The 24,723-nt window shown below is 38.0% G+C and overlaps 1 protein-coding gene across 2 annotated transcripts in view; it reads left to right on the top strand.

The window, feature by feature from the left end:
• Positions 1-1,194: 1,194 nt before the first annotated feature.
• Positions 1,195-24,723, top strand: part of LRRC66 (leucine rich repeat containing 66) — a 39,904-nt gene continuing 16,375 nt past the window's right edge. Inside the window, exons 1-3 of one of the 2 annotated variants that reach the window (XM_069105217.1) lie at positions 1,195-1,314; positions 1,605-2,105; positions 24,075-24,244. In XM_069105217.1, the coding sequence (XP_068961318.1) occupies positions 1,610-2,105; positions 24,075-24,244 (666 nt within the window). In that variant the 5' untranslated portion in view covers positions 1,195-1,314; positions 1,605-1,609. Of the gene's footprint in view, positions 1,315-1,488; positions 2,106-24,074; positions 24,245-24,723 lie in introns of those variants that run through there. The other variant, XM_069105218.1, reaches the window with a different exon arrangement.

Below are 24,723 nucleotides of genomic sequence, written 5' to 3'. Positions count from 1 at the left end.
GAAAAACATTGACAGAGGCTGGTGCCCCCCCGTGCTATTTCTCGCCTTTGGATATTGAATTATTAGAAGACCTGGATTTGAATCCTGGTTCATTGTCTTACTATTTGGGTGTCATCTTGGGGCCTCCATTTCTTTACCTCTAGATGAAGTGATTTGGACTAGATTTTAAAGATTTATAAAATCCATCCCAGCTCCAGAGTTCTGAACTTATGAATCAATCTACTCCCTGCATCAGCATCATAGGATTTAGAGCCAAAAGGAATCTTAGAATTGCCTTATTTTATAAGAACTTCCCATGTTCATTGGCCAATTCAAATTAATTCATTTTCCTTGGGTCCCTTTTAGCCTTCTGTGATACTTTACATATTTTTGTGACCTAAGTTATTTACATTTAGGGAAAAAAAACCTTCAATGTAAAGAATATAAAAAATAAAGTGAATATTGTATAATTACAATGACTTAAGCTTGTCCCTGAAATAGTAATAGGAAAATGTCTCTCTTCCCCCACTTAACTAGAGAGGTTGGGGTCTATGGATGAGGAACCTTGCATATACTGTCAGACTCAATTGCTATATTGCTTAGTTTTGCTAAACTTTTAAAATTTCTTTTCTTTTTAATTTTTGTTATATGAAATAAGTCCCTGGTTTAGAGTAACAGGAAGAATCTATTTGGAAATGAAGGTTATGTAAAAACAAAAGCCATCAATAAAGTTTTTTAAAATATGGTTATCTCAAATAGATTCATTTTTTTAAAATCATTTAGAACAATTATTTTCCAGCTGAGAATTCTCCTTTTGGGGATAAGGCGTATATATTCAAATAGCCTACATTCAAATGAATAGGATACTTACAGCATTCTCAGTCTCCTGCCCCTAAAAAGGTTCAAGATATTAATATTATCTGGATGTGGGAAAAGCAAGGTTTTAAAAAAAACCAAACCAATCTACATGATGTATTCCTAAATCTTATAACCTGAGAGTGACAATATATTCCAAAACACCTGCAAAGACAAAGATGCAAGAGCCACTGAAGGCTAAACATTCCATTCCTACTTATTGATTTGATTTACATATAAATTGTTAGCATACAGGATCTGTTTGAGCCATTGAACTTTCTGCCACTCAGTGCTCTAATAATAAGCCACATGTCTCACTCGGGAAAGAATTGTAGATAAGCATAATCGACTTTGCTCCTTCCGTAGAACCAGGGAGGAAGCAGAAAAGTCCCAAACCTTGATAATGTTTCACTAATTCCAAAGTAGACTGCCGGGTGACTGCTGGGTGACGGCTGTTTAAAAAGCAAAAGCATTTTAAAGGTGAGACCCAGGGGAGTAAATTACTTTCAGAAAAAAAAAAAGATTAGTTGTTTTAAAGTGATACAAACATTAATTTTGGTAAATCTTTAATCTTTTGGAAAACAAATCTTAGCAAAAAAAAAATCTTTCAAAACTAAGATGTTTGATTTTGGAAGCAAGTAAAAGTTTCTTTTGAAAAAACTTACAATTCTTTCAGTTTGGATATCCATCTTTCTATTTGCTTCTGACTTTTAAAAATGTTGCTGTATGTGAATAATATAATTCATTTTCCTTTTCTTTTTTTCCAATAGGCATTATGAAAAGCTCTTACCTCAATGTGATTACTGTAGTGCTAAGTCTTTATTTTACCAGAACAGCAGCAACCAAATCAAGAAAACTTGATATTCTGTCTGACTCCCGATGTCGATGGAATGGGGACCTTTTGATGGATTGTTCTTTTACTGGAAAATCTGATATACCAGTGGCTATACCACAAACAGCAACCACAGTAGATTTAAGTTACAATTCTATTAGAGTGCTCTCAGTGTCTAACATGAAAAAAGAAGATTGGACCATAAAACACCTGAACCTTAGTAACAATAGGATATCTGAGCTAACTTTCAGCTCTTTTATGTGTTTTCCCTCTTTGGAAACGTTAAACCTGAGTGACAATGGAATCCACTCCATCTCATTGGATCTTCAGAGACATAGCAGCTTATTGGGGAAATGCCAAAGAAAGGGTTTCAGAAATGTCTTTACATCTCTCAAAGTTTTGTCAATTCAAAGAAATCATCTTAATGCTACTCCAGAAGGTAAGTGTAAGTATAAAAAAGAGAATGTAGTATACAATAAATGTGTCCACTTGACATGGCATGCCTTTGTGTAAATATGGGGCTCCATATTATCTTTCGGTTTTACTTGCATGGAATTAGAGCTGAAAAGAAAGCAGTCTGTTGTCTTTGGAGCAGGTATTGTCTTTAAAAGAAGAGTCTCTTACATTTAAAATAATTTTAAACTTAGTGATATAACTTAAAGGATTTATATAAACTGTTGGTTTTATCTCCCATGATATAAATTTCATTCTTGGCAACGTAGACTTCTCAAAGTACATTAGGAAACATATAACTGCTGGATTTTAAATTACCTTTTATGTGGTCAGCTGTTAATTACTAAATATACTAAATTATCCAAGGGACAAAAAACTCTAAGAAATGACTAGGTTTGGACCTGACTCATTTGCTATAGAACTGTATTTAAGTTCAGTGTTATTACTAAAGAGAACATCTTCAATTTTCTTATCTTATTAGGATATATTTTTACCACAGCTTGCCCAGTGGTCTGGGGATGAGGATTAAAAATATGCTATTTCTGTCTATTAGTATGCAAAGTAACTTTGAATGTTGAATTTTCTTCCTCCAAAAAATTTTCTTCCTTGCAAAACAAACTTACAGAAATACATTGTGCTGTCAAAATGTAACAAAATCAAAATCCCATATCCATCTCTGGTTCCTAACAAGATTCTAGCCTTCTTCCATAACAAGATTACCCCCTCCAGGGCTCCTCCAGTCTGATGGTAAATATTGTAAGTAATAAATGGTGCTCCCACTGATTCTCTTAGGAGACTATCCAATAATACAGTGTTTTATTCTAGGAAACATATCTTACTCTTCAGTCTAAACTTGCCTTACCTTCTTTTGATTACATGTTGCTACTCAGTTTACTATACTTTTTTTTAGTGGGGGGATGGGGAGACATTTATATATTCACTCAAAATTTATTAAGCACCTATTATGTCCAAGACACTATGCTAGGTGTAGTAGGGCATGCAAAGAAATATTAGATTGTCGTCTTCCCTCCATCCCAATTCATACCCATTAAACTTTTCCATTGAGTTCTTATATTCCATTTTCTGCTTTTTGTGCCTTTTCTCTAAATTTGTTTTTAGCATCTTTTGGATAGTGGTGGCCTAGAGTTGAAGAGATAATTATTCTGAGGATCATATCAATGGAATTGTATAGAAAAGAATGGCTTCCTCCTTCCCTCCTTTTGGGAGATAACCTATTGACCTTTCTCTTTTATATTTCATGGAATGAGGTCAGATGTTTTGTTTTATTTTTCTTTTTTTATTGAGGTGGTAGGCCCTTTTCCTCCACAGCCAGTGAAGGGTATACTTATTGCCCTTTGCTATACTGATAATCTAGAAGTTGTAGTGCTAACATTTGGACCTCTTAGACATCAAATAGCCCTTTATTCTGCACCAGTCTAGTAGATGTAATCAAAGAGCCCTGAATCTGGACTTATAGGGCCTCCGTTCAAAATCTAACTTACCTGTTGTACCTTGAGCAAGCTATTGAACTTCTCTAGTCTCAGTATTTTCCTCAGTAATATGAAGTCAGGACTATGTAGCATTATGGGTATTCTACTCCAATCTACTTCTCATATGTGGAACTCTTCAAAAAGCTATAATTAAGTTCAAGGCACTTAGAGGATCCACATCAACTTACAACCACAGTTTGTGAGCCCCTGTAAACGTAAGTTACTTTTTTCAATCAGCCAGATGACATAAGTAGTTAAAACTGAAACTATTTTATATTACAGAAAGTACCGTAGTAATAGAACCTTTGCACCTCCCCCCCTCCATTCCAATAAAATAAGGTAATACTTTGCCAGAAATATACATGCCATCAATGGGACTTTGCTCTAGAAATACTAGAAGGAAAATATCTGATGGATGGAAGGAAAGAAGGAAGGAAGGAAGGAAGGAAGGAAGGAAGGAAGGAAGGAAGGAAGGAAGGAAGGAGGGAGGGAGGGAGGAACGGAGGGAGGAAAGGAGGGGGGGAGGGAGGAAGGGAGGATAAGGGGATTTTAGGCTTGAGATTCTTTGAAATAAAGTCCAAATAGAAGCCCTGAATTTAGTTTTGTATATACAATCACTGCTATGATTCTGTGTGTAATTCATTTTCAGGCCTTTTTAATTCCTTGCATTTTTATGGTTTGAATTACTTTTCCCTAATCGTACTATCTGGCATTTACCCAGGGTAATTTTGCTGTTTTTCATATATGCCTTTGTGGCCAAATTTTCATTTATTTTTGTGTGACAAGAACATTCTAGGGAGACAGGGCTGGTAAGAGAGAGGTGCTGCCTAGAGTCCCTTATTGTAGAACAGGAGTTCTTAACCTTTCTGTCTCTTAGACTCCTTTGGCAGTCTGGGGAAGCTTATGGACTATCTCAGAATAATATTTTTAAATGCATAAAATAAAATACATATGATTATAAAGGAAATCATAATTATCAAAACATTTTTTTTTAAGTCCACAGACTCCAGGTTAAGAATCCCTGCTCTAGAGAATAATCACATGATCAAAGCCTTTCCCATAAAGGCTACTCTGGTTTCTCCCAACAGCCATTTGCTATTTTTAGTCCCCACCCCACCCTTAGCAGTTTATAGGAGTACTAAATGTTAGCACCATAATGACATGCCACCTCTACATATTTAGAGAGTTTCAATGAGGAAGAGGTGGAGTGACTGAATCAGTCAATGCTGGAAGAATCTGACTGCAGCACTGCCCTGTACATAGTTCTGTATGGCTGATATGTAGGTTCATAGATATTGTATAGGAAAGGCCCTTTGACATCATCTAGTCCAACTATCTTATTTTATAGATGAAGAAACTGAGGTTAAGTGACTTGCCCCAAGTCACCCACTTACTAATCTGCAGAGCTACAACATAAACCCTGCTCTTATGAATCTAAATCCAGAATTCTTTTCATGGCACCACAAGCTTGGTCATATATTTGGAATAATTCACTGTTTAATTACAGTACCATTGAGTCCAGCTTATTCTGGCCTCTTTTTTTTTGTCCTTCCATGAATTTTTATTTACCTTTTCTTCTTCTTCAGGCGAGCCTTTAAAAATAATTATCCAGTATGAATCTTCCTATGGGGAGGGTGCCATGTTGTAATGGAAAGGGTAATACCCTTAGAACCAGAAAAAAAACAGAGTTTGAACTACAACTCTGGCACTTTCTAGTTGTGTGACTATGTGTAAGTCAGTCAGTCAACAAACACTTATTAAGTACCTATTAAGTGCCAGACCTTGTGCTCAGGGCTGGGAAAACAAGGGCAAGCAAAAAGACAGTCCCTGTCCTCAAGAAGCTTACATTCTAATGAGGGAAGACTTACAGAAAACCAAACTGAAAGGGAAGAGGGAGAGATGGGAATGAAGGCGCTAATACCCAAATGGTGCCTTAGTAGAGCAAGTCAGAAGCTAAGACTGGAATGGAATGAAGACTTGGCTGGCCTGGGCACCTTCCCTAAAAGAATGTCCTAAGGGAGCTATCCAAAGAGAGTGGGAAGGACAAAGGGTAGATGGTACTTCCAATGTGTGAATTCCAAGGCCAGAGGGAGCAGTTAGGAGGAAGAGGTTTCCAGGGCAGGTAGAGAAAGTCTGGAGTGTAGCCTGGAGAGTAATGAAGACCACTACATTTGTTAATTTAATTTAATTATTATTACCTTAATTAATACTTAATACCAGTAATTTACTTAATTTTTCTCAGCTTCACTTTCCCCACCCATAAAACGTGACTAAGAATACTTATACTATCTGGCCCATGGGATTGTTCTCAGGAGAGTTTTTGACAGCCTTTAGAGAATTAAATAAATGTGAATTTTTAGTTTGCATTACAATATTTTCCCTTGACCTAAGCTTGAAGTTAGCAGGAAGAAGTTAGAAGAGAATGGTGAATCTAATTTTTTTCTCCCCAATCAAAAAATAGCTCAGAAAAAATGTAAGTAAAAAACATAATAGTTTGGGTGGGAATCACCACCCAATCATTTTTAAACAAATTAAGTATTTTATTGCGAAGTTAAACGGGTATGTGAGATGAAAGAGTTCTGAGTCTGAATCTGAGATCAGAAAAGGTCTTTATTCTTTCTCATGAGAAAGGGCACTGTCCCTGTCACTCAAAGGGCATCTGCCAGAGAGTGCAACATATGGAAGCTCATGGGCTTCTCTTGTCCTGATCCTAACTCCACCTCTAACCCCTGTCCTACCTCACCACTGGCTGGTGAGGCAAGCTCACAATCTTTCCAATTGGTGCAAAGCAGTTTCAATCCTTCATTATGTATTTCCTTTCACCAAATTTGGAAGTGCCCAATCTGAAATGGACTAGTATGGTTTTCTTTCAAATTACCTCATTTCAGGGAAATCATGAGTTACTCGAAAGACTGAACGGGTTTACAAAGTATGGAGAAGAGATAGGAATATAACAGGGAATTAAAAGAAATGAGGAAATTTTACTGTGACTCATCTCTCACAATTCCCCATTTTTCTTATCCCCCTTGAAGTTTCCTCACACCATTCTTGATAGACCTCCTCTTGTTTTTAATTAGGATTAAGTTTCCCCACTTTTCTTAATTCTAATTCCCATCTCTCCTTTAAAAAAGATCATCACATTGACAACATACAAGGGGGCAGTCCCCTTTATGAGTACAGATACAGAGATTTAAAAGAAAACAATAACAAACAATTGCACCTTCAAAGTCCAAAAATCTCTTTTAACACCGCTGCCTGAGGAGTATACCATCTGATGGAAGTCCTCTGGTCCTTAGAGTCATCCATCTTCAGCTCTGCATCCAGCCTCTCTTTCTTCTACCTTCTTTCATTCATTTTCCTACAAAAGGAATCTTGGAACCAATTTAAATGACCATTCCAGAACCATTATCATTCTTGCAAAATTAAAATTAGAGTCTTGGTCAATTGTCGTGATCACACATTAAAACTAGTTTCTTATATTTTGCATTAATCCATTATTAATTCCTCCACCAGGAGGATAGGATTTCACTAAGGGATTTACATTAAGCTTACAATTAAAATATTTACCAAGTAGTCCAAAAACTATCCTCCTTTTACCATTAACTAAATTATAACAAAGCTGAGACAAGTGTGATACTAACTAATAGAATAATATTACCACAAACCCTTAACCTACTTGTCCTCATATTATTACAAAGAACTAAACTTATACAGCAATACCTATACTAAATCCTAAACCTAATAACTTTATCTTATAGTAACTTAAGATGTTCCAGAATCAAGTATTTAATAGATTTATTGTTGTTGTTTTTTCTAAAACTTTTGATTATTGAAACTTGTCACCAAGAATAGGGACAAAACTGTCATGAGGGAACCATATTTCCCCAACTTCAGAATGTCAATTTCAGGCAAAATATATACCAAGCTGCAATCTGCATTGAGCCAAGCTTAAAGTCTACCAGGTGTCAATGGGGGAAATCAAGTCAGAGGAATTCTACCTCAGCTCATGTGGAACAGTCATTCTCCTGACCTTCCCTCTGCATTCCATGCCTGTATTTCACAGGGTCTGGCATCATGGATCAGAGTGGTTCAGTTAGCTTGAATAGCCTTTCTTAATATTCATACCAGGAGTTAGACTCAGAGAAATAGTCAGTTAACAGTCCCATCAAATCTTAAATAATGAGCTTCAACAATCAGCTTAAAATATGATTATAATCTCACATTGGTTAAGGAACATCTTTAAAGTGAGCCTCAAATAACTTGTATTCATTTCTATATTTATTCTTGTTCATAAAAATCAAATCTCTCATCAGGAGTATAAATTATTGCTCTAATAGATTTGCATCTACTTCCCATGCATCCCTATCTTCTTGGGACTATGTTTAATCTGAACTTATACTGTAATCCCTATTTCTAACCCAATCTTCATTTATCTTTTCAACCCTCTGATCCCCATTACTAGTATGTTCTATACTGGAATTCCAGAGTAGATAAAACAAAGAAGTTAATGTCTAACTTCACAAACTGATGAATTATGTATCTAATTATTCCCATAACATTCTGGAAGAATGTCAAAACAGCAAAAATTCGTACATTGCCTTATGCCTAACTTTCCATTGATTTGTCATAAAGATGAAAAGTAAGGACCTGATTTGACAAAGCATACGCATGCAGTATGGTCCCAAAACCCTTTTACCTTACCATCAATTTACTATCATTGAGTTGCAATATACCATAAAGATTTACCAGGACTCACATACATTAGGAATTCCCTTTAACATCTTCCCAGGATTCCCATTCTAAATTCCAAATTTGTACTAAAAACCAATTACTAGAAATCAATTTTATTGACTTTAAAGGCAAGTTTGGAGACTGGCTGGTTTCCAACTCCATGGCCCCTCAGTAAGACTTCTTTAGAGGCCTTTATTGTAACTGCTGCTCCTGCCCCCTCCTTCCTGGTGGAGAGTGGTGAAGCTCTCTTCTTAATCTGATCTGTGATAAATCTAATGGCTCTTTAGGCAATCTACCTGAACTCCCCAAATCTCAGGGTCCCATTTAGAAACTTCAGAAAATTCACAGTAAATTTGAATATTACAAAATCTACACATAACTGATAAAATAACTAGAAATCTTACAAAGTCTTTGTATAGTTACTAACTTTCTCTTTACAAATTTTAAATTTGTCCTGGCATAAAAGCCAATTGTTAGAGATGCTTAATTATTTTTGCTTATTTTTGGAGGAGGGGAAGGCAGGGCAATTGGGGTTAAGTGACTTGCCCAAGGTCACAAGGCTAGTAAGTGTTAAGTGGCTGAGACCAGATTTGAACTCAGGTCCTCCTGACTCCAGGGCCAGTGCTCTATTCATTGCACCACCTAGCCACCCCCTAGAGATCCTTTTTAATCTTTTGTACATAGACTTGCTACTTCTCAGCAAGTCAAATTCATTGTTTAGGAGTTTCATAACTAAAACAAGCCCCCTTCCCAGGGCTGATGACTTTGTCCACACAGATTGTTTCCAGGGGCACCTAATCCCTCCTTTCCATACACATTAATAATTCTAGGTTTTACAAAACTTACAAGAGGATTCACCGGGTCTTTTCTTCACATAATTACCAATAATTACTTTTTCACAAGCATACTTTTATAAATACTTGATTTATGCAATAACCCCAAATAGATTGGTTAAAATTCTCACATATTTCATAAATGATAGCAAACAATCTTAACTGAAACTTCCTTTAAAACGAAGACAAACTTGAAAGTTTATGATTTCTTAAATTACAACATTTCAAAATGTTATAACACATGGTCAGAGTGCCCCATTCATTATTTTCCTGTTCCTCTGATAGTATAATTCTTAATTTAACAGCATTTTGGACTATAAGAAAATCTGCTTCTCCTATAACACAAATAATACAACTGTTTACCAGCAACAATTATCATGTACCTAAATTTAAACTTTGAAACCAAAATCAAGTAATTAACCAATCTGGTGACCTTAATTTAGTTGTTTCCAAATTGCTTTGCACAGAAAATCATTCATTCCATAACCATTGGCATGAACTTCACACCTAAGGAAAATTTCACATAAGTTTAACAAAAAAAAGCAATTAACTTTAGCTTACACAGTTTACACTCAAATAGCATTTTTGTTTGATACCAAGCATTGTGCAAAGCACCTTTACAATTATATTAGTCCCATAAAATCCCTAGGATGTGGATTCCACCTTACTGAACAGTAAACTAAGGTAAATAAAACTTTCTGGGGCCATACAATGAATCAATTTCTTAATGCCAAATAACACTATGTACCTTTTTGATCATATAACCATATATTTCTAAGTTCTAATACCCTTATCCCTCAAAAAGGAAATATCCATAAATTTATATATTTTCTTAATATGTCAGTTCCCCATTCACATTCGCATTTTTAAGCAGTTTGAAATCACCTGTTATAATCAGGTCAGTTAAAATATGCTGGGCCAATATTCTAATTGCTTCTTTTGGTTCTTGTAATAATTACAAACCACAGTAATCTATATCTTTACCATAATCAATGCCCATCTTTAAATTCAAATTCAATGACCACCCAATTTAGTCTTTCCACTTAAAACAAAAAAATAAACCTTCAAACATGGGAATTCCTTAACACTAATTTGGCGTAAAATGTCCTTTAGGAATAAAAATTCCCAAAACATAATATATTTCACATACATCCAAATTAACATACATAAATATATCCTTACATAAAACAGACTTGAAAAATCATAACTCTTATCTTTTCCCAGGATTCTCATCTGTGAAATAGGAATGCTTACAACACAACTTTTTTTTTTACAGAGTTCATAAGAACTTTAGGTTACTTAACAGCTTCTGAATAATAAGAAAATTGTTTTTAACAACAGAGTTCATAATTTTTACCAAATTACACAATTTAGAAATGTACAATGTCCCAAACATTATGTATTTAAAACTTGCTTCCATCCTATTAACAATTTTAGGTGAATGCATTTCCAAACCACTTTACACAGGAAATAAATTATAACTTTAAACCACTGTATGCATTTTCATAGCAGCCAAGATTTCAAATGAACGCCAAATAACAATCCAATACTTCTGGCCTTTTAAAAGACACGTAGCTGTAAGTTCCCAACTCTACAACCTCTCCTCTTCCTTTAAAAAAAAAGCTGAAATCTTGTCTCCTTTCAGAGACTTCAAGTAAAACTGCTGGAGGCTTCCATTCTTCTGAGAGTTTTTGGTCAGCTTTGCTAAAGGGTTTGCCCAAAATTAAAAAAAGGCCTTTGGAATTTGAACAGATGTGGTTAACTTCTCTTCCAAGCAGATACCTTGGGAGCTTAATTAATTGAAATAATCTTTAATCAAACTACCTCAGACATTTCAGATAAATAAAAAAAAAGAATTTCACTTACCAATTCTGTTCCCACTTTTTCACCTAAGAAACTGGAATGTTAAGTCAAATGTCTAACAATTTACATACTAAAAGAACTGAATCCTATCTCCCTTCCAGTCTTCCTTAATCTTCTCCTACATTCTAATCCTAGTCAAAGTTCAGAAAGTAGACAGAAGGAAGATTTTTTTTTTAACAGTTACCAAGGCTTTTTAATCTAAATAGTAAAATATTTTCTCTTTCTTGAACACAGACACACACTTCACACAAAAACACACAGAACAAACACAGAATCCCAACCAGACTGAACCAGAAATCTAAGACTATTCAAATCAATTTCACTTGGTCATTTTCTTTTTTATCTTTTTCTTCATACTTTGGCAATGTATCCCAGTTGCTAAATTTATTTCCCAAGGGAGTATCAGGGGAAACTGAAGGGAAAATCCCTACCCGACTCTGTTACCAATTAATTTATTGCTTGTGGGTGAAAGCGAAATTTCCCTTTACCCAGGGTCAGGCAAGAGGACTCGTCAGTCATCTTCCCCCCTGCAGGTTCAAGGTCTAGCCAAACTGTGCTGATCTCTTGGTCCAGGAATTTCAGTGCTACTCCTGGCCAGACTCAATCGACTCCACCCACCACCAAGTCACCCAGGCCTCTCCTTGCCTGGGTTGGTGCATGGACTTACTTCCATCCTCAAGAGTAACTTCGTTTCCTCCTTTGTGCGTTTTCTGTTCTCGGCTTCAGGCTCCTTTGGGCCTCACTCTCAACAGAGGGAAATCGCTCCCCTGCCTTACCAAGTGGCCACTGGAAAGACCCAATGGGACATCCTGCCTATTAGTCAAGGCTTGGCTTATGAGTAACCCCCAATGTAAGAATTAGAGAACAGACATTTTGGAGAAAGGAATTTCCTGAGCAAAAATCTTCTTGGAGAAATAAGATTCACATGGTCCTGTAGTTGGAGAAGCTAAGAGAGCTGAAGTCATGTCATTGAGTAGAGAATAAGATAGTGGGATCAAATTGTCCTGTATTTATTTACATGTGTACATGTTGTGTCCAATTGATAAAATAAAAGATCCTTGAGGACAAGGGATGCTTCATTTTTTGGTCACAGAATCCCCAGCTTCACAAATGTTTGGTGGGTGAGTTCATGCAACTAATACTCATGGGATCTATACATCAGTTTGCATATTCAGGAGAGAGTACAACACATTTCCAGATAATAGTGATGGTCTTTATGTACTGGTAACAACCGTTTCTTTGGGTAAGAAACACTGCACTTGAAGAAAAACTGAAGGTATGAGTTTTAAGCCTCTCATCTATTAGTTATGGAACCTCAGGAAAGTCACTTAATACTTCGTATTTTCAAAGCACTCCGCGGCTGACAAAGTACATTCCTCCAAACCCTCCAAGGTAGACAATGTAAATATAATTGCCCTCATTTTTAGAGACTCAGAGAGAAGTGACTTACCCAAGGTCACACAACTAGGAAGTATCAAAGATCCTTTTGATGCCAAGCCTAGCACACCTTTCACTACATGACAGTGCTCTTCAGCTATAAAAATGAGGAGGATTGGGCTAGACCAGGGGTGCCAAATTCAAGTAGAAGCAGGGCCACTTAGACCTTCCATTTCACACTGACTTAGAAAACCATAAATTAACGTCATGCATATTTCATCATCTTTTTATTAATTTTGTTGTTTTCCCAATTATATTTTGATTTTATTTAAATTTAATTTCCCAATTACATTTTAATCTGGTTTAGCCACACCTCTGGACTAGATGGCCCTAAGAGCCCTTCCTGTTCTAATGTTTTGTGATTCTGATTCTGTAAAAAGTTTATCTCACTCAACAAAACTCATTTCTAAACACTGAATGTCACCTGTTCCTGACCAAATGACAGCTAGTTTTTTGAGCTCTGTGGCAGCTGTGATACTAGCAGCAAGTTGCTTGTTTGGACAACACCCAGGGAAAGAGCTGGCAGGTGCAGCAGACAGAGGAGAAGCCTATGGTGAATTTAACACCAGGGACGAACCAGCCCTCTTACACAGGCTTTTTAACTGCAAAATTCTTTGCTCCCCTCCCCCCAGTCAATTTAAAATAGTTTAAATAATGGAATTGATCCCAGGTCAGATTGTCCCCGCTTCAGCAAACAATCTTTTCCAAGTGCCTGCAGGAGACTTGGCAATGTATTAGCCTACAAATATTTTATTATTCTAGTTAAGTTTATAGTCTTCAAGGAACCACCCAGAACAAAGTAAACATTAGAATCAGAAGGTGAAAATTGTTACAAATAAAATGGGATGAACACTTAACTTTGAATCCTTCTAGAAGTGCGGGGACATCTAACCACCAGTTCTTCAGGGGGAAAAATATACCCCTGATAACTTTTAAGTTTAAGTTTAATGCATTATTAGCATTTTCTTTATCACTTTCAAATAGAAATGGATCCCTGGAGGCTGCCATATTGAATGAGAAAACATAATCAAATCAAAACATATGTTTTGTTGTATTTTATTAATTTTGTTAAATGTCATGCATTTCAATGTGGTTCTGTCTAGACACTCCTGAGTGTCCAGACCAATGGTGTAGATAATCAACAAAACAATAAATCAAGTCCTGATTTGTAGCATTTACTGACATCGGAGGTGTGAATGCTCACATTGGAAAGTTAACAATTGGCTCTTGGTCAAGCCAGCTTCAGCCCACCTTGGCTTGTTCTGAAAAAAGAAGATGTCATTTTAACATGTATAGGTTTTTGGTTACAAGTGATTACTTTTTTAAAAACCACGTTTTCCTAATTGTTGACAAATTAGTTGTTTAGTCCTTTTCAGCATGTCTGACTCTTCATGACCTCATGTGGGGTTTTCTTGGCAAAGATACTAGAATGGTTTGCCATTTCCTTTTCCAGTTCTTTTTATAGATGAGGAATCAGAGGCAAACAGGGTTAAGTGACTTGACCAGGGTCAAATAGCCAGGAATTATCTGGGGCTGGATTTGAATTCAAGTCTTCCTGACTCCAGGTCTGGCACTCTCTCCACCTAGCTATCCTTGACAAATTAATATTAATCCTACAAATAATTGCTCCCAAAAAGTCAGTGCCGAGTTACTATTGCATTTACTATGTGATACATGGGCTCATGAATTTCAATTCAATTCAATGAACAATTTTTTAAGTATCTGGGAATACAAAGATAAAAATGAACAAGAATCGTGATACATGACCTCAAGAAGCTTATATTCCATTGGAGGACAAAGGAAGGGAGAAAAAGGACATGTACCAGCTATGTAGACAACAAGGTGGCAAGTGATTGAGAGCCAAGGAGAAAGGAGACCAAGTGCTTCCGAAGCCTTTGAGGAGGAAAGAAGACTTGAAGCTGGAAAAAGGAAAGGGCTTTTGATAAACTTAGCTCTTCTCAGTTGTGCAAGGACCTAAAACAATTCCAAAAGACTCATGATGGAAAATGTCATCCACATCCAGATAAAGAAATATGGAGTTGGAATGCATGCCGAAACAGACTATTTGCTGGTTTTTGTTTTGTTTTGTCTTTTCTTTCTCATGATTCTTCCTATTCATTCTAATTTTTCTATACAACATGACTAAAGTGAAAATATGTTTAATAAGAATGTATATGTAGAGCCTATATCTGATTGCACACTGTCTTGGGGAGAGGGGAAGTGAGGGAGGTGGAGAAATTTGAAAACTTATGGAAGTGAATATTGAAAACTAAAAAGAAATTAATTTATTTATTTAAAAAAAAAAAAAAGGAGGAAAGGGCTTCCTGGAGGAGGTGATGCCTGAACACAGCCTTGAGGGCCAAGGAGCATTCTGAGGCTTATCTGGTGAAACTCTCCTCAGTAGAGATTTCCCATAACATCTGTTATTCACAGGGCATTTCTAATTCCCTTCCTTCTCTTGTTCCCAGTGCTCTTTGGACCTGACATAATTATATATGCTTCCCAGTGGTTTGTGTTTCCAATCACTAAAACTACTTCATTAGTCAAAGGAAATGTTTACTAAGGGAGTGTTCCCTCCTTAGTGGAGAGCCTCTGGGGACATTTTTCAATTAGCTTATAACCAAGTGGAATAATTTTTTCAGTTCAATTCTGCACACATCATTTATCCAGCAAATGTATTAAAAAACACCTGCCATGGACAAATCCCTGCGTCAAATTAATCATGACATTGTTCAAAATGTCTCTCTGACATGCTCTTTTGTTTCTGTATCTTAAATTCATGTCTCTCTCACCTCAGTTATTACAGCATCCACTTACTTCTTGCTTCTTCCAGCCTCTTCCCCATTCCAGACTATCTTACATATGGCAGCCAACTTTGACTTAAATACCTTGTCTGCCTTCCCTGGTCATGAATCTGTTGTGGTTCCCTAGTCTGGAGAGTTCAAACTCCTTCTTCTTGGCTTTCAGGTCCCTCCATAATCTGGTCCAATAATCCTACTCTTCGTTTTTTTTCCCCAATATTCACCAATACATTCCTCTTCTCTCTTGAGGCAGCCCCTTCATTGTCCATTTTATTCACCATGCTTATTCCCACATGTTTATTTCCTTCACCTGGGATGTCTCTGAGGCAGCGGGTGATATAGTGGATAGAGGAAGTCAGGAAGACTTTAGTTCAAATCCAGCCTCAGACACTTCCTAGCTGTATGACCCCAGGCAAGTCACTTAACCTCTCTTTGCCTCAGTTTCCTCAATTAGAAAATAAGATAATAACAAACCTACCTTTCAGGGTTGTTGTGAGGATCAAATGAGATAATATTTATAAAAATTCTTGGGGCGGCTAGGTGACGCAGTGAATAGAGCACCAACCCTGGAGTCAGGAGGACCTGAGTTCCAATGGGGCCTCAGACACTTAACACAAAAACTAGCTGTGTGACCTTGGGCAAGTCACTTAACTCCAATTGCTCTCCCCCCAAAAATGCTTAGGCACAGCTCCTGGCATATAATAGATGCTACATAAATGCTTACTCCTTTTCCTCTTCCCTCTTCTGCTTCTTCCCCTCTTCCTTAAATCCTATGTACCCTTTGGTTCCACCTGTCTTTGAAGATTACTAATAAAGTGAGGTTGGCATCTTCCCTTTTCTTCATTGAAGCCAGAAGAATCTGTAGAACCTCAAGAGACTAGAAGAAACTCACAAAGAAAAGCATACCTTGTCTGTCCCCAACTTTGCCCAGCCCCTCAAGCAAGGGGCAGAGACTTGATCCTGATCAATGAGGAGAGAGTCCCATACCAATGGACTTTGGAACTTGGGTAACAAAAAGGCTACTTTAGCCTACTATGTCCATGTCATTTCCCTGCCAAGAATGCACACCTTCCCCCAACCCGCCTTTACTCATTCATCTCAAAAACCCCTTCCCAGGTCTAGCTCAGCTCTCACCTTCACTGTGATCCTTCCTTAGCCACCCCTTACTGAAGCTGATCTCTCTCTCTTCTCTGAATTCTTACAGAATTTACTATTTCAGTTATTTGGAATTTAACCTTTAAAAGGCATGTAGTGAGAAACCCAAAGACTCCAACTTCTAGGATAAGAACTCACTATTTGACAAAAACAGCTGGGAAAACTAGAAAATAATATGGCAGAAACTAGGCACAAACCAACATTTTACACCATATACCAAAATAAATACAAAGTGAATTACATGATTTTTATATAAAGTCGGATACTATGAGCAAACTGGGAGAGCAAGGAATAGTTTACCGGTCATATTTATGGGGAATGGAAGAATTTATGACCAAACAAGAGATAGAGAACATTATGAAATGCAAAATGGATGATTTTGATTACATTAAATTGAAATTTTTACACAAAGCCAGTGCAAGCAAGATTAGGAGAGAAGCAGAAAGCTGGGAAAGAATTTTTACAGTGTCTTTGACAAAGGCCTTATTTCTAAAATATATAGAGAAGTTAGTCAAATTTATAAGAATACAAGTCATGGAGTGGCTAGGTTGCACAGTGAATAGAGTACCAGCCCTTCAGTCAGGAGGACCTGAGTTCAAATCTGACCTCAGATACTTAACATTTACTAACCATGTGACCTTGGGCAAGTCACTTAACCTCAGTTGCCCTGCAGTCCCCCTCCAAAAAAACACCTTTTTTAAAAAAGAATACAAGTCATTCCCCAATTGATAAATGGTCAAAGGATATGAACAGGCAGTTTTCAAAGAAAGAAATTAAAGCTATCTATAGTCATATGAAAAAATGTTCCAAATCACTATTGATTTGAAAAATGCAAATCAGAGCAACTCTGAGATTCCACATCATACCTATCAGATTGGCTAATATGACAAAACAGGAAAATGATAAATGCTGGAGAAGATGTGGGAAAATTGGAACACTAATATATTGTTGGTGGAGTTGTGAACTGATCCAACCTTTCTAGAGAGCAATTTGGAACTATGCCCAAAGAGCTTTATAAAACTGTGCATAACCTTTGACCCAGCAATACCATTACCAGGTCTGTATCCCAAAGAGATCATACAAATGGGAAAAGGACCCACAAGTAGAAAAATATTTATAGCAGTTTTTTTTGTGATGGCAAAGAATTGGAAAATGAGGGGGATGCTCATCAGTTGGGGAATCATTGAACAAGTTGTGGTATATGAATGTAATGGAATACTATTGTGCTAAATGAAATGATAAGCAGGCAGATGTAAGAAAACATGGAAAGACTTGAATGAACTGACATTGAGTAAAGTGAACAGAACCAACCAGAAGAACATTGTACACAGTAACAGCAACACTGTGTGATGATCAACTATGATACCCTTAGCTCTTTTTAGCAATGCAAGGATCTAAGACAACTCCAAAATGCTGTCCACATCCAGAAAAAGAATTAAGGAATCTGAAAACAGATCGAAGAATATTATTTGCACTCTCTTTTTTTGTTTGTTTCTTCTTTCTCATGGTTTCTCCCATTGGTTGTAATTCTTCTATACTACATAACAATTGTGAAAATAGACTTAATTTGAGTGTATATGTAGAGTCTACATCAAATTACATGTTATCTTGAGGCAGGAGGAAGGGAGAAATGGGGAGAAAATGTGAAACTCAAAATCTTATAGAAGTAAATATTGAAAACTAAAAATCAATTGTACAGAGAATAAGAGCGAGCTGAGACCTAGGTTCAAGGTAAATTTAGGTGTGGCTTTATTGGTGAAGTGCGTGACTGCCTGGAGTATAAACTCAAATCAGGCAGCCCTGAATTGAGGTACAAAGAGTGCTTATAAAGGCTAAAACCACAAAAACCACAATTGGGGAGGGGACCTAGCATAAGCAATGACACACAGAAGCCAAGAATTGCCATTGGTTAGATTTATAACTCAGGGCTAATGATGCAAGGGAACAAGGGTGCAACTTTTCCTGGAAGGGGGAGTCCCTCCCAGAACAGGGTGGAAGGTACAGGGTGAAGGGATGAAGGGTCATTGGGTAATGCGGACAGGCTAGGGGTCATGTTCTGAGTAAAGAGTATGGGGACCCTACTTGGTCAGCAGGAACAGAACAGGGTGGTCTCTTAAGTTAAACTTGTGCTATAACCCTGGGACTGATCCTTGTACATAGTGATGACATACAGAATGCTAATTCAGGAAGTAGGGGGTTAGAGAACTATGCCTTGGGCAATACCCAAGACTATGCCTTAAGCTGTTTCAAGCTATTACAGTGTGTAAGATAGAGACAAAGACAAATATAAAGAGGTTAATGGTGGGCTCCAAATTAGGTGGCATGCAATTTGGGTTTGGGCACAACAAAATAAATTTAATTTTTAAAAAAGGCATATAGTATAGAAGAAAGACTGCTAGACATGGAGTCAGGAAAGATCTGAGTTCAAATCCTTACCCCAACACTTATTAGCTTTGTGTAAAGCAAATTACTTAACATTTCTGATCTTTAATTTCTTCATCTATACCATAAAAACAGTATTTCTTGCACTTGCTAAAATATAGGATTGTTGGAAAGTGCTTTGTAAACCTCACAGGGGTTATATTGCAGAATGGCTAGAACAATGGACCTGGAGTCAAGAAAACCTGAATCCTACTATCAGTATTTACTAGCTGGAAAAGTCATTTCTTAAACTCTCTGAGCCTCAGTTTCCTAGGTTGTAAAATGGGGATAACAATACCTATAGCACTTATCTTATGGTAGTGATTCTTAAACTTTTTGATCTCAGGTCCCTTTACACTCTTAAAAACTATCAAGGACTCCCCAAAAACTTTGGCTTTTGTTGGTTATATCTATATTTACCATATTAGAAATTAAAATGTCTTGATATTATTTTAGAAAACAATTTTGACTTCACAAACTCCCTGGAAGGATTTCATGGAGTCTCAAGGGGCCCCAAGATTATACTTTGAAAACTACTGCCTTAGAGATTAATTATAAGGTTTCTATGAGATAATGTATGAAAAGTGCTTTACAAACTTTAAGGATTAATACAAATGGCAATAATTATTCTATCTTAAAATATCCTAGAAATGTGAAATCTTCTTATCACCACCTGGTATCCTTAGTTATCTTTTCACAAATTGCCTCTTTGTATTGATTTATTTACCTTGGTATAGTCACTGCATGTACTTGATCTTCTGGCTCTGTTTTCTTCTGTCTGTCTGCATTGTTCATACAAGTCACCCCAAATTTCTCTGAGTTTTTCGATTGTCATTCCTTATGGCACAGCAATAGCCCATCATCTTCACATGCTAAAATTTGTTCAACCATTTGGGCAGTTATATTCTTTCTAGCTTTCCACTATTGCAAATGATGGTGCCATGACCTTTTTTCTTGAATCAGTACCCCAGGGAAGACTTTTTACACATTACTAAAATCATATCCCATACATATGCATACATCTTATTTAATCTTATGCCTATATATATGGAGTAAGAGAAATATGATTTCTCAGTCATTATAAGTAATTATATGGGGTGGAGTCAAGATGGCAGAATAGAAGCAGTCCCCCACCCCCACCCAACACTTTGGCTTCCATCTTCCCCAGTCCATGTAAAAAGGGGACTCTAAACAAACTTTGGAGCTGCAGAACCCACAAAATGACACAGAGAAGCTAACCTCCCAATGAGGACAGCCCGGCAGGCTGGCAGGAATCTCAGCACAGCGCTCTGGGAGCCAAACCCAGCCCTATGCCAAGGCTTTAGCCCCAGGGTGGGCCTGACCAGCCCCCAGCTGGAGGAACTCCAGATCAGCAGCAGCTGTGGCCTTTCCAGATTTATCAACACATAGATGTGAAGGACAAAGTAAGAGGTCAGTGCAGTCTGGACTTTGGGACCCAGTAAGTGGGAGTACGTGGCTTTTGCCCCCAGGGTGAGAAGCTGCTGAGACACCCGGCACAGCCAGCCAGAGCTACATGGCAGCTTCAGCTCCTGGCCTGCAGTGTGTAGGGGGGACCAAGCACCAGTCTGAGGGATAATTGCTCTTGCTTTAACCTGCTTGGATCTGGATTGCAGTCTAGGGTGGAGGTCCTGGGGTGTGTGTCCAGCTTGCTAGAGCATGTGGAGGTCTCAGAGAGGGCACCCATCTAATACCTCCAGCAGCTGAGAAAACTCCAGTGTTTGGGATGAAAGCTCCCCTGTCTGGTGGCAGAGTCCTACTGTGGCAAAAAGCCCAGGGGTCGAGTGACTGAGGGGCGACATGACCAGGCAAAGGAAACAAAGCAGACAGAAGATTCCAACATTAGACTCCTATTTTGGCGACAAAAAGGAGCAAAGCATGGAACAGGAGGAAGATAGTGAAGTCAGAACTCCTGCACCAAAAACTTCAAAGGAAAATAGGAGATGGTTACAGGCCATAGAGGACCTTAAGAAGCAGATAAGAGAAGTGGAGGAAAAATTGGGAAGAGAAATGAGAACAATGCAAGAAAATTACAAAATGAGAGTCAACAGCCTGACTGAGGAAAATAACACCTTAAAAAATAGACTAACTCAAATGGCAAAAGAGGCTCAAAAAGTCAATGAGGAGAAGAATGCCTTAAAAAGCTGAATTTGCCAGATGGAAAATAAATCCCAAAAGCTCACTGAGGAGAATCATTGCTTCAGAATTAGATTGGAGCAAATGGAAGCTAATGACTTTATGAGAAATCAAGATGCTGTTAAACAGATCCAAACAAATGAAAGAATAGAAGGGAATGTGAAATATCTCATGGGGAAAACCACTGACGTGAAAAATAGATCCAGGAGAGATAATTTAAAAATTATTGGACTACCTGAAAGCCATGACCAGAGTAAGAACCTAGAAATCATCCTCCAGGAAGTTCTCAAAGAAAACTGATGTTTTAGAACCAGAGGGCAAAATAGAGGTTGAAAGAATCCACCAATCACCTCCTGAAAAAGATCCTGAGAAGAAAACTCCTAGGAATATTATAGCCAGGTTCCGGAATTCCCAGATTAAGGAGAGAATATTACAAGAAGCCAGGAAGAAACAATTTGAATATTGTGGAAACACAAGCAGGATAACCCAGGATCTGGCAGCTTCTACACTGAGGGATCGAAGGGCTTGGAATATGATATTCCAGAGGTCAAAGGAGCTGGGATTAAAACCAAGAGTCACCTACCCAGCAAAACTGAGTATCATGTTTCAGGGAATATATGGTCATTCAGTGGAATAAAGGATGTTCAAGCATTCTTGTTGAAAAAACCAGAGTTGAATAGAAAATTTGACATTCAGATACAAGAAGCAAGAGAAGCATGAGAAGGTAAACAAGGAAAAGAAATCATAAGAAACTTATCAAAGTTGAACTATTAACATTCCTACATGGAAAAACAATAATTGTAACTCATGAAACCTTTCTCAGTAGTTGAAGGGAATAGAAATATATATATATATATATATGTATATATATATGTCTTTATTTATGGTTTATGGGCATGTGTTTACAGATATACATAGAGGGCACAGGACCAATTTAACAGGAAGGGATGATACTTAAAAGTGAAATTAAGAAGTGAGAGGGGAATATAATGAGAGGAGATGGGGAGAGACAGAATGGGGTAAACTAACTCATATAGAAGAGGCAAGGGAAAATGGTCACAATGGAGGGGAAGAATAGGAAGGCAAAAGAGAATGGGTCAACCTTATTCCCATTGAATTTGGGTCAGGGAGGGAATGAAATATACACTAAATAGGGTATCTCACCCTACAGGAGAGTAGGGGAGAAGGGGATGATGGAAGGGAGGGCAGGCTTAGGGGGAGGGAAGTTGGAAGCACTCACTTTTGAAAAGGAAGGGGTCAAAGTAGAGAATAGAACAAGTGGGAGGTGGGATATGAGGGAGGGAAATATAGTCAGTCTTTTACAATATATCTACTATGTTATTGTTTTGCATTAGCCACACATGTACAACCTATACTGAACTTCTTATCTTCCCAGTAAGGGTGGGTGACAAGGGAGGAAGGGAATGAATCTGGAATTCAAGTTTTAAAATCAAATGTTTAAATATATATATATATATATTTATATGGAATATATTGGGAAATAAGATATACAGGCACTGGGGCATAGAGATCCACTGGAAAAGTTGAAAGGGGTGTGGGAGAAAATATGGGAGAGAGCAGATTGGAGGAGGGGATGTCCTGTGGGACTGCTATTTTGGGGCAGTGGGTAGGGTAAAAACGGGGAGAAAATTTGTAACTCAAAATCTTGCAAAAATGAATGATGTAAATCAGAAGTTAATAAAGCATTTGAAAAAATAAGTAATTATAAAAAAGGACATAAACACATAGGAGACTTGGACAACTTTAGAGCTGGAGAAAGCTCTAAAAGTCTTCTCAGCTGAAGAATATAGCAATGAGAGATAGCAAAGATAAAAAGTGCTTTGTTCTAGAACATGTGTAATGGGGGTCTCTGCCTGTGGGACTCCAGTCCAAAAGCACATGGAAAGACCAGCCCTCACTCGAGTTTGGTGAGCCTATAATGGAAAGGGCCTTGGCCCCAGTTCAAAACAAGGGCAGGGGTTCTGTGATTGTTTCCTTTCTGCTTCCTAGAAGAAGAGCCCTTTAATTTGCTGTTGAGCTAGCCCTGACTATGCGTGCCAAAGTGGCCAATAGAGAAATCTTGTCTCTCTTTCCTGATGGCAAATGAGGAGGAAGAGTTGCAATGAATGTCTGGTGAGGAGGTGAAAGAAGCGCTTCTGCCGCCGTCTTCTGATACTTGGCCATGAACATGTGAAACCTCTATTTGGTTGCCTCCTTCCATTGGTTCTTTCTTGCTGTCAGGTAAATGGGTATTAAAATGGAGAGGACAAGGTTATGCCCTTGTGAACTTCAGAAGGTTGGAGGAGCTACCAAAGGTCATGTGTCAGTGGCTACTGCAGCTGAACAAAGGAGAAGTCACAACCAGAGCAGCCCCAAGAAACCACTGAATGACCCAGGCCTCCAGCGAGTCTACCTAGAAGCTGAGATATTACATCCTGCAGGCAAGTCAGCTACTCCTCAGGGAGCTGGACCTTTGGTGAGGTGAACATTCAGTTGCAGCCATTTTTTTCGAGTTTGAGCCGATTGTCTCCAGGGAAGGAAGTAGCTCCTTAGACCTCACAAGGTCGCAGTCTTCTCTGCTCTGTCTCAATACTCATTCACCTAAATGCAAGAAAGAACAAAGACAAAGAGGCAAGAAAGGAGATTCCACATGTTCACAGCCACGTGGCCCCCGAGGATGCGGCAGAGGGAGCTGCAGTGTCCCTCACTAGTGGCTTGTTGCTTCTGGGAAGGGAGGCAGAGTTTCTCTGTTAGAGCCTTTTGTATGCACTGTGAGGTCTAGCTCAACCGTCAATCAAAAAGCTTTTCTTCACCTCACAGCAAGAGGACAGGAGCATATGCTCCAAAATGGGGCCAAGGTCCCTCCAGAAGCAGGTGGTCCTCCTTTCCCAAACTACCAACCTGGGTTGGCAGCAGGCCTGCTCTGGGGACTGAACCCGTATGGGCCGGTCTTCCTTCCCTCTCCCCATTACACATTTAAATCAAATTAGTATCTACTTTGTGCAAGGCACCAAATTAGATTGTCTGTTAGACCTTTAATCATTTTTTTTTCTTTTTCTTTGAAACTCAGGGCTATGGAAACTGAAGTCTTTACAAAATCTGGATCTATCATCCAATGCCATATTACAGATTGACCTGACTGATTTTCAAAACTGTCTACAGCTGGAGAAGCTTTATTTACAAAACAACAAGATATCCAGGATTCACCCAGATGCCTTCAAGGATCTCAACAACCTTCAGGTTCTAAAAAAATCAGTTTTTGTTGTACTACATGTTTAGTAGGTGGTCTTTTTTTCAAACAGTCCTCCATTTCAATGTCCTCACTGTCCCATAGAGCAGGGGTGGGGAACCTGCCATGGAGAAGCTGATATAATCTTTCTTACCCAAAAAAGCATAGGCCAGTTTCAGACAAAGTGTGATAACTTCAAAAAGTCTTCAAACTTAAGGAAGCAGAAACCCAACAGTGTTCAGTGCATAATAAACATTCAGAGGAAAGATATCTTTGTGATCCCTTTAGTTTCTGTTGCCAGGGTAACACACAGCACATGCCAAGCTGTCTAACAAGCTTCTATTAGTGTCGAGCTTGGTTACCCAAGGTCACGAAGGACAGAAATACCACCACAAATGTCTGAAAGCTATGGCTAATCCCTAAACTTCAGTTTAACCATTAGTTTCACCCCTTTCAATCTTGTAGCCCACCTTTCCTGGGGCTGGGAACA

Source organism: Petaurus breviceps, unplaced genomic scaffold (assembly GCF_028583685.1).
Source record: "Petaurus breviceps papuanus isolate PSGF00001 unplaced genomic scaffold, PetGlider_PUasm1.0 76, whole genome shotgun sequence".
Lineage (NCBI taxonomy): Eukaryota > Metazoa > Chordata > Mammalia > Diprotodontia > Petauridae > Petaurus > Petaurus breviceps.
This window is presented reverse-complemented; position numbering and strand designations above follow the sequence as displayed.